The 14,695-nt window shown below is 50.2% G+C and overlaps 2 protein-coding genes across 3 annotated transcripts in view; both read right to left on the bottom strand.

Moving 5' to 3' along the window:
- Positions 1-6,594, bottom strand: part of CSNK1G1 (casein kinase 1 gamma 1) — a 102,742-nt gene extending 96,148 nt beyond the window's left edge. Inside the window, exon 1 of one of the 2 annotated variants that reach the window (XM_032699621.1) lies at positions 6,575-6,594. The gene's annotated coding sequence lies outside the window, so the exon portion shown is untranslated. The remainder of the gene's footprint in view (positions 1-6,574) is intronic. The other variant, XM_032699623.1, reaches the window with a different exon arrangement.
- Positions 6,595-11,529: 4,935 nt separating this feature from the next.
- PCLAF (PCNA clamp associated factor) lies at positions 11,530-14,499 on the bottom strand. The gene is made up of 4 exons (XM_032700214.1): positions 14,431-14,499; positions 14,243-14,320; positions 13,354-13,495; positions 11,530-11,967 (listed from the first exon to the last, which is right to left on the bottom strand). Exons 1-4 carry the CDS (start codon positions 14,474-14,476, stop codon positions 11,910-11,912), a joined length of 324 nt encoding a protein of 107 aa, XP_032556105.1. The 5' UTR covers positions 14,477-14,499; the 3' UTR covers positions 11,530-11,909.
- Positions 14,500-14,695: the final 196 nt, after the last annotated feature.

Here is a 14,695-nt window from a genome sequence, read left to right as displayed (position 1 = left end):
TATTAAGCTGTTATCCGGAAGAGATTTGCTCACAGACGAGCAAACCAAGCCAGAAGATTCAGACAGGTAAGAGACACGGATCCATTGCAGGAGACGGGCTGCTCTAAATGGATCCGACAGGAAGGAGAAACATATGAAAAGCCAGGAGAAAATGGTGGCAATCTCACCGTGATTGAGCTTCGTTGCTGCTTTTGCCAATTTCTATGAAAAAAAGGAGTCCTTTAGAAGGTAGGGAGTGTCTGATAAACCAGAAATCAAATGGGTAATTTAGCCAGGAGTTCAAATATCTCCTCCCTCTACTAAAAAAGAAAGGTCAGGGGGGTTTAATATGGATCATAGAGATGAAGTAGGTAAAACAATTCTGAGATTTTATCTGAGGGTTTGGATTGGAAGGGACAGTGAAAGATCATCTTGCACCATCTCTTGCCACGGGCAGCCATGCCTTCCACCAGGTTGCTCCAAGCCCTGTCCAACCTGGCCTTCAACACTTCCAGGGATGGGGCAGCCACAGCTTCTCTGGACAACCTGGGCCAGGGCCTCACCACCCCCACAGGGAACAATTTCTCCCCAACATCCCATCTAGCCCTGCCCTCTGGCAGCAGGAAGCCATTCCCCCTTCGCCTGTCCCTCCACGCCCTCATCCAAAGTCCCCCTCCTGCTCTCTTGGAGCCCCTTTAGGCACTAGAAGGGGCTCTAAGATCTCCCTGGAGCCTTCTCTTCTCCAGGCTGAACATCTCAACTCAACCTCTCTCCATGGCAGAGGGGCTCCAGCCCTTGGACCATTTTTGTGGACCCTCTCCATCAGGTCCATGTTTTTCTTGCACTGAGGACCTCAGAGCTGGATGCGGCGCTCCAGGTGGGGTCTCATAAGAGTGGAATAGAGGGGGAGAATTCCATCCTTTGAGGTGCAATCCACGCATTCCACACTGCCCTTTCTGCCTCTGAAGACTGAAGCCTTCAGCTGTCTCAGGTCAAGGTGACCACTGCCAAAGTTTCATCAAAAGCAGGAACTCTGCAGGACTCCAAAGGGTGTGTCTGCAGCGAGTCCCTGTTTGTGCAGCAATGACTAAATAACATTGGGAAGGAGCCACTGCCCGTGGTCTGCATAGGACAGGGAAGTTTCTGGATGCAAAATTTAGGCTGAGAACAGGAAGGCAATGATCAAGACCTGTGTGACAGCATCTCAAAGAACTGCTCTCACACTCGTGCTTGAATTCATTAGGAACTGGGAAGGTTTTGGGATGACTGGAAGCTTGTAAAAGAACAAGGACTGAATGGATCAATGGATCAGTCAAGACAGATGCAGAAGGGAAGCAGAGAAAGCCAGCAGTTCCAGAGGAGGATGTATCTGGAGAATGATGCAGCTTTGGGGGGAAAGAAGGTGATTCATAAGAACCTCATCTTCTCAAGAACTCCTACAGATGGACCAACAATTAGCCATGCAAAAATCCATAGCCAGAAAAAAAATCAATAGAGTACAAGTCAAATATCTGGTTTTAAAATGCTAACACAGATGTAGCAAGTTCATTCAAAACACTGTGGAGAGTAGACAAGCCAATGGAACATTTAAAGAACACAGGGACTAAGCAAACAGAGGACCTAAGCTGACACCAACATTTGAGTAACTTAGGGTTTTTGAGTCAGCAAAAATTCCCCTGTAAATCAGAATTCCAAGTTTAAACCAGAAAAATAGAGTCTCAGCCACCCAGGCAGTGACAGCAGCTGTCACACTGTCACCAGCAGGCTGTACAAGCAGGAGACACAGCGTTGAACAGGCTCCACATCACCTGTGTCACCGGTGCCAGTGTCAGGTCAGTGTGAAATGCCAGGACCAAGTTACTAAAGAGCATAAAGTGACTCCTCCTCAGCAACGGATGAGAGAAACAGCAATTCATAGAACCATGGAATGGTTTGGGTTGAAAGGTACCCTAAAGCACATCTCATCCCACCCTCCTACCATGGGCAGGGACACCTTCCACTAGACCAGGTTGCTCCAGGCCCCATCCAACCTGGCCTGAAAAGCTTCCAGGGATGGGGCAGCCACAGCTTCCCTGGGTAACCAGTGCCAGGGCCTCACTACCCTCAGAGCCAAGAATTTCTTCCTCATCTCTAATCTAAACTACTTCCTGCCTTCACCTTGGATAGCAGCTGGAATACTGGTGTGAGCCTCACGGTGCGATTTGACCGTGCCACAGAAGTAATCAAAGCCAACACATCCTGTACAGCAAAGCTAAGTGTCCAAGAAGGAAACAAAATCTAAATTTATATGGTTTTATTAAGAAAGCAAACAAAAAAAATAGGTTAGAAATCACATGATTTATTATTGGGTTAGAGAATCAATAGACGACGTCTCCCGAAAGTTAAAACTGTGTTTTACACCCGCCGTGCTGAGCTTGGCCACCTCCACTCTCCCTGTTTGACCCCAGAAGCGAAGTACACCAGGCTTTGGGTGGCAAAGGACCACTCAGAAGACAAAGTGACAGCAACACTCTCCCTTTACACTCCAGGAGGATGGGGAAGTGCCCCCTGATTAAAGCTGGTACCTGAAGGACACTCGGCCCAGCTTTCACAGAACAATTCAGGGCATCTGGGCAACCCCACACCAGGAAAACCAGAGCTGGTCTGAACTCGGCCTAAACGGCTGCAGGGGTTATTGTATTGTAAAAATGAAGTCATGTCTCAGGAGTCAGTTAGGGGCTGTTGTCTTCTTTTCCTTCTTCCTTTTGCAGTGGATGGGCATACGAAAAAGGGAAAGGCAGCTGATATGCTCCACTGAAAAAAAAACAAAACAAGAATCCTACATGGCAGGATCCTTCAAAGCTCTTTGGAGAACAAAAGTCTAGAGGATGAAAGGAAAAATCCTTCATGTACATAAATAACTGGTAAAAAGGGTAAGGAAGGGGGAAGAACACATCACTGGTTGGTTTTGCAGCAGAAGGGACTCGCCAAAGGATTCTGCTCAATGACACTGAGCTGTGCACTTACTAAGATGACAACATTTGCTACTCTGAATAATTCAGGATGATCAGTAAATAAGAGCCATGACTCCAAGGAATTGCAGTAAAATCTCGTGATGTGAGTGGGTGATACAATTCACAGCACAGCACATCAGGAACTACCAACCTAACTTTGACTTCAAAAAATATGAGAGACTGAACTCAAGCCAACCCTGAGGAGCAGGACTAGAGCTGAGTATTCTACAAAACCCATGGTTTTTAGATCACTGACAAACAAGCAGAATGTCTGTAATTATAGAGACAATAATACAGGATAAAATACTTCTAAAACACCTCTCAAGAGGCACCTGCACCCTAAATATCACCCACTGAGCTGATCAGCACCTCTGCCAACCTCCCCTTTTCACCTGTGCTGCCCCTCCTGCCACACCTGTCTCAAGAAGGCTGGAGCAGAGCTGGCAATGACATGAAGAGGGAGAAGAAATGTGGAAGGGAAAGTCTAAATATATGGGGACAATTCAGCCAAGAGACCACCAGGAATAGAAAAAGCAGTTTCCTAAAATCATGAACATCATGAAAAGAAGTGTGAAGGTTCCTAAATTCAACACCTGGCTCAGGGAGGTCATGAACTGCTGGAGAGAGAAAAACAAAGCCCTATTTCCCCAGATTAGATCCGCTGTGTTTGTGTTCTCCCCTCCCCAAGCATCTGCTCCTGGTTACCAATGAGCAGGATACCAGGCCAGATGGATTCCTGGTCTCATCTGGTAGCACTTTTTAAGGCATTACACAGGATTTCATCTGTTAACCTGAAAATACGCAGCAGCTGATTGCTTCCAAAGAGCTGGAAATGAGTTTAAAAACCACAAAAAAGGGGGCAGTGTCAGGGTAGAGAAGGCAGCAAGTGACTGTGGACTGGGATGGACTGAGGATCTTGCCTAGTTATCAACTCCCCTCGCAGTGGAACTCTGAACCTGACCAAATATTTTCCAATAGTGACTCTGGAATAGCAAGTCAAGTTTGTCAGTAGAGAACTGGAACAGCTTAAAAACTCCTACAGAAGAGCAAGATAGATGGGCTGGAATGAGGCAAGGTCACACACTTCAGACTTCACAAGAAATGCTACTATGAACTGGAAAGCTCTTTAATCCAAGGAAAAAGAGAGAGAGACACAGGGTATTAACTTGTCGCCACGACCTGCGAGCCACCAACCTGACTCAGACATGAAGGATACAGGCACAAAGGAATTCCCAACACATGGTACAGCATCCCAGAGAGCCCTCCCCTGCCATTCTGGGCCCTGCTCTGCTCAGGGATTAGCTTTGAGCAAACATGTGCAGGGAAGAGATCGACCAAGAACAGGAACATAGTGACTGCAAGGGTGGTGTGCGTGGTTCGGAAATAAGGAGCCAAGAGCTGAGCCAAGCTTCTGAAAGCATCAGCAGAGAGAGGAGCTGATTTTAGGAAGCAACACTGGTACAAACATAGTTAGGTATGTACCAGCACAGATCAATGTATTGTGAGAATCTGGAGTGAATTTCCAGCCATCACGGCCAGATAACAGAGCTTTCCACACATAAAACACAGCAAGAAGCCCATATTGGCCCAAACCTGCAAGGACTTTTGGCCAGTAGCTGAAAATATGCAGTTATAGACCTGTGAGAGAAAGCAGAGAGCTGAGCCTCCTCTTCCTCACCACCCAGCTCTTAAAAAAATAAAAGAGGCACCAGTCAAGTCCAGAAAAAGTGATTTCAGGGCAGGCGCTGTTTGAAGAAACACTTGTATTCAAAGTTTAGGTCCTTACACAGTGTGTGAGCATAAAGCTCGATTTTATCAAGCCAACAGTCTAAAATTTCAGTGGAGTTGGCAAGATTTTTGCCAAAAGGCCGGAATATCAGCAGTGCTGGGATGCTGCTACTTCAACATGGAGAGCAGAGATTTCTCTGGCCAGCTCTTACCTCCATCCTCCATGCTTCCTAAGTACATCCATGGGGTTTTTTTAACTAAGAATCATTTTTTTTCTACATACCACAATATTCAAATTCTTTTCTTATCTGGGCACAACTTGCCAGTGGTCACCTTCCCCATCCAACAACTCCTGCTGATATTTATCATCAGTGGCATCTCCAGCTCACCCCTGACTCCAAGAGCTCCAGTGTGAGCCCAGCTTCACGTGGAGACAACCACTGTGTGCATCTCTCTACAACAGCAACCTCACGAAACCCAAATTCTCCCATCAGTAACAAGTCACATCTCAGCCGCACTTCCAAAACTTCAGCCACTGGCAAGCAGCAAGGAATCCTCCACAGACTTTGCTGCCTGAATCTCCCCACACTCGTAACTCAAAGGCACTCTCTGTATTTTTGGGAATGTGTCTGTGGGAAAATGCTGCTAATATCTGACAAGAGCTTCTCTTCGATAAGAGCAAACAGGAACAAAGCTCATGATTCCCAGTACACCCACTATCCTCTCCCAGCAGAGACCAAGTTACCAACACAGTACTGAACCAAGGATGCAGAGATGGTTTAGTTGGGTAAATCACAGTGAACAGCTGGCGAGCTGAGAGAAAGAAAAGGCAAGTCCTGAAGAACTTGGGGAGTGGCAGCACAAGCTGGTTACACACAGGCATTAGGTCACTGATAAAAAAAAATCAAGTCTGAGGTCACACCCATGACAGTGGGACTTCAAGCAGGTCACCGTGAGCCTGGTAATGAGAAACAGGGAAAGGCGGAAAACTCCACGTGAAGTTGGGACACAGGAGGCAGCTTGATAGACCACAAGTTTGGAATCTGCTCACGATGCTTCCTGCGAGCTGAAAAATCAGAGAAGGGCCAACAGGATGGCCAGCAGCAGAGAAACACTGGGAAGGGAAGAATCAACCTCATGAGCCAGCTGTGGCTGCCCCATCCCTGGAAGTGTTGAAGGCCAGGTTGGATGGGGCTTGGAGCAATCTGGTTTAGTGGAAGGCATTCCTGCCCATTGCACAGGGGTGGAATGAGATGTTGCTTTAAGGTCCCTTTCAACCCAAACCACCCTGTGATTCCATGACTTGGACAAGACAACGAAGCCCAGCCCTCAGAGCTCCACACTGTGTCAAGCAGCACATGGAAATACAAACTTCCCAGGTGTAGGGGGCACATACAACTTCTTCACGCAAATAAGTTGCCGATACTCTTCCAGTTACACAGAGCGCTTCACTTCCTCACACTGGGCACAACACCAGGTTCAGGAGTTCCCAAGGCACCTCCAGCTCCTCCCGCGGCAGGTCCCTGCCCCTCACTCCCGGCACAGCCCCCCAGCCTCTGAGGGAGGGCTGCCAGACTCCCCCCACCCCAAATCCTCCCTTTCCATCCCCCGGCCGGCGCCAGCGCACAGACCCCGAATCCGCCCCGCTCCCCCTCGCCCACGCCCGGGGGGACCCGCGACCCCCTCGGGCCGCCGCCCTGCCCGGGGTCCCTCGGGCAGCTGCACGGCGGCTCCTCCGCCCGGCCGGAGCCGCTCCTGCCGCACCGGGAGGGCTGGAGCGGCGAGCCCGGCGAAGCCTCCGCCGCGGGCGGGCGGCCGGGCCGCCGCGAACCGACCGCCGGGACCCCGCGGCGCCGCGACCCCCCCGCCCGTACCTGCTCCGGCGCTGCGCTCCCCGGGCGGGCGGGCCGGGCCGGGCTGCGCTGGGCCGGGGCCGCCGCCGCTCTCACCCGCGCCCGCCGCGGCTCCTCCCTCGGCCGCGCTCGACGGGCACGGCCCGACCCGGCAGCGCTCGGCGCCGGCACCGCCCCGCGCGGCTCCGCCCTGAGCCCGCCCGGCTTCCGGGGCACCGCGGCCGCCTGGAGACCGCGTGGCGTTGCCAGGGGGAGGCGGCGGGCAGAGCGGGTCCGATCGGCACCGGAGGCGCCTCAGCACAAACCTGGGCTTAGCATCTACTGGGGCTCAGCACAAACCTGGGCTTAGCATCTACTGGGGCTCAGCACAAACCTGGGCTTAGCATCTACTGGGGCTCAGCATACACCGGGGCTCGGCTCAGCACTCGCCGGGGCTCGGCACAAACCTGGGCTCAGCATCCTGCGGGGCTCAGAACCGCCCGGGGCTCTCAGCACCCACTAGGACTCAGCATCCTCCTGGGCTCAGCTCGGCACCTGCCTGGGCTCAGCACACACGTTGGCTCGTCACCCGCCACACCACAACCCCGGCCCCCCACTCCTTCTTGGGAGGAAAAATGTTCCTCCTGAAACACCTTTCACCCCAAAAGTCTCTACGTTTCCTAGCTTTTAGTAGGAAATATGATGGAGAATATTTGCTGTGAGGGTGGTGAGGCCCTGGTACAGGTTGCCTAGAGATGCTGGAGCTGCCCCATCCCTGGAAGTGTCCAAGACCAGTTGGATGCAACTTGAAGCAAACCTGGTCTAGTGGAAGGTGTCCCTGCCCATGGCAGGGACAAGATGATCTTAAGATCCTTTCCAACCCTTAATTTTCTATAATTCTATGGAGGGGGAACTCCTGGGGTCATCACTTGGACACTCCCAGGCTGCTGCTGCTGAGAACTTGGCATTTTCCAGAAGAATTTTTTAAACTGCCCATATTCAGAGCATCATAGAATCACAGACTGGTTTGGGTTGGAAAAGGCCTTAAAGACTGTCTCGTTCCACTCTCTGCATGGACGTCTTCCACAAAATCAGGTTGCTCATTCCTTGAAAATAGTTAAAAAACACCATGAGGAAAAGCTTTATCCCTGGCATGCAGCCCCCCAGCCTGGGGACAATCTTGTTATCCAGCCACACACATCACAGCTTGTCAGCTCTTGGACCCCACCAAGGATGAACCACAGGTCTATTTGGAAAAATCACTTGGAAAATGTGTCCTGATCCAGAATTCAGGCATTAAAATTATACATTTCCCTTAGTATCTCATATTCCTGTGGCCAAGCTTGGAAATTTTCCCCTGGCACCATAATTAACATGAAAACAAAGCCCAGTTCCAATAAAATTGGTACTATTTCACTTTAGCTTTTTTCCTGAGTCTTTTTTTAAAATATTTATGTGCAATCGGCCAACTCAGCCATAGGGTTAATAAAGGATAATATTTATTTTTAAACCATTTCAGTTTCAATATTAATATCAAAATAAGAATGTCTCAATCCAGCACCTGAAAAGCCTGTCCTGGTAGAGCATCATGTCGAATGCCATCCTGAGCCTCTGTTCCAGGATGAGCTTATTTTGCTTATTCTTTGTGACATTATTCATGGAAATTAATATAATATGAATATCACAACATCCCCCCATCTTTGATGAAAGGGAGAGGCACTTTTGTGATTCAGCTCCCATTTTTTTTCTGCTCTGAACCATCTGGGCCCTCCCAAGGAGCATCTTAATTCTGAAAAATTATTTATCATCAATTTTAGTCCAAGTAATTCTTTTGCTAAGTCCTATTAAACATGCGGATTCTCATTAGCCCTGCGCTAATCCCTCGGGAGTTTATCCGAAGACTGGCCTGCATGTGGAATGACACATGAAGGGAGCTCAAAGCTGACCCCAAAACGTTTTGGATGGGTTAGGCCACCCCAAAAGAGGTTTTACTCAGCTCGTCATCCTCGACCAAAGACAGGTAAGAATCCAGACCAATTCCCAAGCGCCTTATTAAGAACAGAAATGAAACATCCTGCTTTTCTTCTCGCAACTGCTGCAGCGTCTCCCGTCGGGATGAAGCGGCTCGTGGCCGGCTGGAGCTGGTGGGCAGGACAATCCCCCTTTGTCCAGAGCAGCAGGAAGGACAATGAAGCTCCTGTTGAGGATCAGGCATAGGGAGGCACCACCCCAACAGGACAGCGTGGGCGGGGGAACCCTGCAGACACAGACCTCGGATCCTTCTGGATAATGTGCAAAGAGGGAAAAATCAAAGCCCAAGGGAAAACAAAGACTAAAAGGACGTTTTTTTGGCAGAGGAGTGAGAGCAGAGGAGCAACCACACAGAGCAAGAGGTACCAGGGTCTTGTCCTCTCTCCTGATGGAAACAGCCCTGTAATCACTCAATCCAGCACAGGGACTACACTCGACCAGGCTTGAATTTACCAAAATTAATAGTACTGTGGTGTGAGAGGGAGTCTGGTGTGACTCCCTTAACATAAGCAGGCAGCACCTGAACACAGACTCACAGAGTCCACGGCAGAGAGGCTTCATTACGAGGAGTGGGAAGCAAAAAATCACAGATACAAATTAGACATTTTTTTTTTAGGAAAAGCCTTAGAAGTCAGAAAAAGCTTTGCAACCCTCACATGGGGGATGAGGCCCCGAGGTTTGGCGCTGGATTTCCCCTGGCAGGGTGAGAGGTCAGCAGCTGCCGACCCGGCCCCCTCCCCTCCGGCTGCTTCCCACGGCTTGGACATCTGCTGTCCCTGCCGCCCAGCTGCCCCTGCACCGCTCCAGCAGGGGCAGATCCCTCCTTCCAGCTACATCCAACAGAAATGTGCCGTCTGGCCTGGTTCGGACACGAGGAGAGAAGGGGACTGCCGGGAAAAGCTAAAGCCACTCTGGAGTAACAGCAATTTGTGATTATCCCTACTTGGAAAAGCCTTAGGCTATGGGGATGGGAAAGGATGGCATCTGTCCCATCACTCTCTCTTGCCCAGACAAGATAATTTTGCCCCCTAAGCTTTAAAATCCAACATATTAGACCCTCAGGAATTCTTATTTCCTAAACACTTACATCTCATCTCCTAAACACTTTGTGTGCTCACTTTGCAGCTGCTTTCGGAGCATCCACGAGCTCCTGCAAAAACACACATCCAATTATGCCAGCAGTGAACCCCTGAGCTCTCCTTTGTGATGCAGGTACATCCAACATCCCCCAGTAAAAGTCTGGGTGTCCCCAGCCTGGATCAAAAGGACCTTCAAGCATGGCAGGGGGCTCAGCTGAGGACAGTTTATTGCTCATTAGTGTTCTCAAGGCTGCAACATTCTCAAGGTCAGGGGTCAAATGAGTAATTTGGAATATTGACAGAAAACTTCATGTGTTGGGATGGGTATAAAATCTGCTGGGGGAGCAGGTTCCCCTCACTGCCCACCCCTGTCCCTCCAGCACTCCTGGGTTTAAGCAGGACACAGGGACTCAGCCGGTGACACGGTGGGTGATTCTGCTGATGCCACTTCCTTACCTGGTGAGATAACACAGACTCTCAGGAAATGAGCAATTCCAGTCTGTCATCCATACATTTATATATTCCCCTGCACATTGCCTAAGTAAATAAAGTGGTCCAAGGCAGAACGAGCCTTGCCCTGGTCCCTGGCAGAGCCCACGTTCGGAGCTGCAGAGGCTGCTGACATCTATGGTCAGCCCGGGGTATTGACGCTTAAAACTATCGGGATCACAGACTGGATAGGATTGGAAGGGACATTAAAGCTCATCCTGTTCCACCCCCTGCCATGGGCAGGGACATCTTCCACTAGACCAGGTTGCTCCAAGCCCCATCCAGCCTGGCCTTCAACAGTTCCAGGGATGGGGCAGCCACAGCTTCTCTGGGCAACCTGTGCCAGGGCCTCACCACCCTCCCAGCCAAGAATTCCTTCCCAACATCCCATCTAACCCTGCCCTCTGGACCAAGATGATCTTTAAGGTCCCTTCCAACCCAAATTATTCTGGGATTCTGTGATTCGGGTCTCCACCAGCTATTGCTCCTTGACCCTGGGAGAGCAGCCGTGATATAACTCCAGACAAGCAGCTCATCATCCTTCTCCCCTCTCCATCCTGACATTCACAGCCCTCCCGGGGCACTAACACGTTTAACCCCAGAGGGGAGTCAGGGACGAGCAGATCTGATCAGAGCTCAACAGTCTTGGCTGTTTCCCAGGCAGTTTCAGAGGAGAAATGGAGACTGAGGACACAGCTAATTTGGAAGGTGAAATGGCCAAAGGAAGAGCCGCCCACAGTGCTGCTGCGCCTGTGGGACAAGGCACTGGGATGATGTTTTGTGTGATGTCAGGGTAGAGAAGTCTGTGGTTTGTACAGCATGTTACCACGAGCTTATTCCCCTTAACTGACAAAAGTTCCAGAAATTTCTATTAAAGAGAAATCATCATTGCTATTTCTCATTTAACCAACTCAAACTGCTTTTCTGTGACATCCCTCCTTTTTATCCATAGACTTTTTAGGAAGAGGCTTTGACAGCAGTCACCACTTTTCCCACCATAACCACACCAGGCTGACCTACTAGAGCTGCCACTAAGTTCTCCTCATGTGCTAAATTCAAATTTAAATCTCAAATTCCCCTTTTCATCCACTCAACGCTACTCTGAGCATTTGTGGAGCTTCTAAGAGCAAAAGCAGAACTCTCAAGATTAAGACCCATCACAAGACCCCATTTGCTTTTTTCCTAAAACTACCCCAAAAGTTGTGTGGGAACCTCAGGCACTTCACAGTAACAAGTTTAATTTAGAACAATCCTGTTTGTTTTAATTAAACTCCACCTCTATAATCACAGCAATTGCCAGCTGCCCGTCCACCTCACCGGGGTCTTTCCAAATCCTGTTTCCCATCTCTGGACAAAGAAATCTTCATTAATAGCTTTTTCAATAAAGACTCGACAGCAGTGTGTGCTCAGAAGGCTTCAATGTATTAAAAAAAATAAGGATCTGCTTTCTAAAAACAGAACAACCACGGCCATGCAAGTCCTGGACAAGCAAAAGGCAATCAGAAGATGAAAGACAAAAGCTGCCTGACATGCAGGAGGCACTGAGGAACTCAAGGAAAACCAGATAAAAACTAAACCAACAATTTACACTGAATGCTAAGTGCCAAAATGTATAAATTAATTAATTTCTCCACAGTGTTGCTGCTGTCTCTTAGACTTTTAGTCCTGTACAACAGCCGAATGTAAGCCATAACAAATTATAAAAAACTATAAAAATGTACAAAAACCAGCTCAACTAGGAGGAGAACTTTATCACGAAAACTGAGGTCAGATCATGTCTACTCTTCCTCAGAGGACTCTCCATCTTCGGCAGGATCCGGTGGCAGGGGCCGAGCTCTGTAAGAAGCATTTCAAAAGCATTAACAGAACTCAATCAAAGGTTTGAAAGGCCAACAAAGCCCTTTTCCCAGAGCCTGAGTGACCTAAATGACATTAATTAGCCCCAGACAGCACCTTGAGGCTTCAGGACTGACAGAAGCTGCTTTATCCCAAGGGCTGCGAGCCCACATGATCAGCACAGACTTTCCTTTCAAATGGGAAAAAAAACATCCCACATCAAATATCCCTGGACGGTCTCTGTGTGTTCCTGACCCAGAGGGCCACACGCAGGTCCCACACCTTTGTTTGGAAGCTGCATAACTCCTGTTTCACACCTGAGTTTCAACCCAACTTACTGACCAAAGAGGTTGTGCAGTTGAGCGAGTACAGCTCTTGCTTCTTCCAGAACACACTCGGAAGCTGCAAACTGTTTTGTATGGGGACACGCTGTGTTCTCACCACATTTTCTGTTTCACCAAGAGGTAGGATGCACTTAACAGCCTTTGTTTGCCTGTCCTGCAGGACAATTCCAGGCTGATTCTTATGCCCCCCCCCCCAGTAATTTAGGAATATCTATAGTTGGTGGAAAAATAGAGGCTCAACAGAGAATAGAAACAGTGTCTGTAAGATAGTATTTTATACTGCCATGTTTTCAGTCAGTAGGGCAGAATACAAGTTAATTTTTGAGGTTTCAGCTTGGAAAAGCAATTCTCTGGCACATGGAAGTGCTGTAGTGCTCTTCTAAGCTTTTCTGAAACATCGCTGTGCTTTGTAGGCACATGAAATTAAGTCTAAGCACTGAGAACTTGCCTAAGCTACCAATTACCTCACTCATATCCCCCCCCACCCCGAGGTCCCCGGAGACAGATGCTGCACTTAGTCAGACTTTGCTGGAAACTAGGATACAAAGGTTTGGAGTTTGGAAAGTTTGTCAGCTTTCCATCAGTCACCTGCTCCTTCACAAACTGTAGTTTCACAGCAGTCAGGGAGGAACACTAACCACAGCTTGTATCATCCAACGACACCAACACCCCCCTCTCAGGCCTCCAGGAATGTCGCTCCCGGGATTATTTGGAAGTGCCAGGGTTTTGCTGTTTGATATCACCCCCCAGACCACTCTCTGACAATCCACATTATGGCAGCACCACAGAGCCCCAGCTGCCCCACGACAGCTCTGCAGGTGGTTTTTGCTCTCTGCCACACTCCAGGGAGCCTCAGTTTGGTTTTTTTTTTTAAAGGAAGTGAACGTTAAGTTTAAGTTTGGCACAACCAACCCCCGAAACTCCCCAGGCGTACAAAACCTGCCCTTCCACGCTGTGCTTTGCTCCTTCCCATTACCCCACGGGGCGACACTTCTGCACTTCCTCTCATCTAATTGTAGGGATTTTTGCCCCTGATACTCACCCCAGGCCGCTGCTCCCGGGCACGGCTCCGTCGGGCGCCCGGTTCTCCTTGGGCGGGAGCTGCAGGAACTCGCCGATGCTCCTCTGCCAGGCGGGGATCGGCCGCACACACACCGGGTTCAGCCCCACGGGGCGCCGGTCACCTGCGGGGAGGGCGTCAGACACCGGGATGGGAGGGAAGCGGGAAAAGAAGGAAGCAAGGAGGGGCGGAGAGAAGGAGGGAGGGAAGCAAGGAAAGGAGAGGGAGAAAGGAGGGAAGAAAAGTGGGAGGGAGGGAGGCAGGAAAAGAAGAGGGGGAGGAGGGAGGCAGGGAGGGAAGGGAGAAGAGGAGAAGAGGAGGGAGGGAGGGAAGGGAAGAGGGAAAGGAGGAGGGGAGGGGGAAGGAGGGAGGAAAGGAGACAGGAAAAAGTGAGGGAAGGAGGGGAGAGAGGCAGGGAGCGAGAAAAGGAGATAGGAAAAGAAGTGAGGGAAGGAAGGAGGGAGGGAAAAGAGGAAGGAAGGAGGAAAGACGGAGACAGGGAGGAAAGGGAAGGAGAAAGGAAAGGAAAGGAAAAGGAAAGGAAAAAAGGAAAGGAAGGAAAGGAAAGGAAAGGAAAGGAAAGGAAAGAAAGGAAGGAAAGGAAAAGGAAAGGAAAGGAAAGGAAAGAAAGGAAAGGAAAGGAAAGGAAAGGAAAAGGAAAGGAAAAAAAAAAAAAAAAAAAAAGGAAAAAAAAGGGGAAAAGGAAGGGAAAAGGAAAGGGAAAGGAAAGGAAGGAGGAAAGGGAAGAGGAAAGGGAAAGGAAAGGGAAAAGGAAAGGAAAAGGAAAGGGAAAAGGAAAGGAAAAGGAAAGGAAAGGAAAAGAAAGGGAAAGGAAAAGAAAGGGAAAGGAAAAGGACAGGAGAAGGGGCACCCTTCCTGGCCGGCGGCGGCGGTCCCGCGCTGAGGTTGGCGGGGCCCAGCGCCTTCCGGGGAGCGCGGGCGCCCAACACTGCGGGGAGAGCGGGCGATCAGCGGCGGCACCCGGACCCGATCCCCCTCTCCCCCCTGTCCTGTCCTGTCCGTCCCCGTCCCATCCCGTTCCATCCCCCCCGTCCGCACCCTTGCGAAAGGCGCCGCCGCGCTGGTCCGCCTTGGTCCGCACCATCCCGGCACTGCCCGGCCCCGCCCCGGCCCCGCCGCGCCCTCAGCCGCCAATGGCAGCGCGGGGGCCGCCCCGCTCCCCGCGGACACTCGGGACCCGCACGCTACATGGGATATAGGGAAGGAATTCTTCCCTGTGAAGGGGTGAGGCACTGTACAGGTTGCCCAGAGAAGCTGTGGCTGCCCCATGGCTGAAAGTGTCCAAGGACAGGTTGGACGCAGC

Source organism: Chiroxiphia lanceolata, chromosome 12, assembly GCF_009829145.1.
Source record: "Chiroxiphia lanceolata isolate bChiLan1 chromosome 12, bChiLan1.pri, whole genome shotgun sequence".
NCBI classification, from domain to species: domain Eukaryota; kingdom Metazoa; phylum Chordata; class Aves; order Passeriformes; family Pipridae; genus Chiroxiphia; species Chiroxiphia lanceolata.
The sequence above is the reverse complement of the archived record's forward strand: the minus strand, read 5'-3'. Positions and strand labels throughout refer to the sequence as shown.

Coding starts and splice junctions, on each gene's coding strand:
- PCLAF (XM_032700214.1), bottom strand. CDS start 14,476: ATGGTGCGGACCAAGGCGGACCAGCGCGGCGGCGCCTTTCGCAAGG. Junction 14,321..14,430: donor CGGCGGCGCCTTTCGCAAGG/GTGCGGACGGGG, acceptor CTCTCCCCGCAG/TGTTGGGCGCCCGCGCTCCC. Junction 11,968..13,353: donor CCCGGGAGCAGCGGCCTGGG/GTGAGTATCAGG, acceptor TGCTTCTTACAG/AGCTCGGCCCCTGCCACCGG.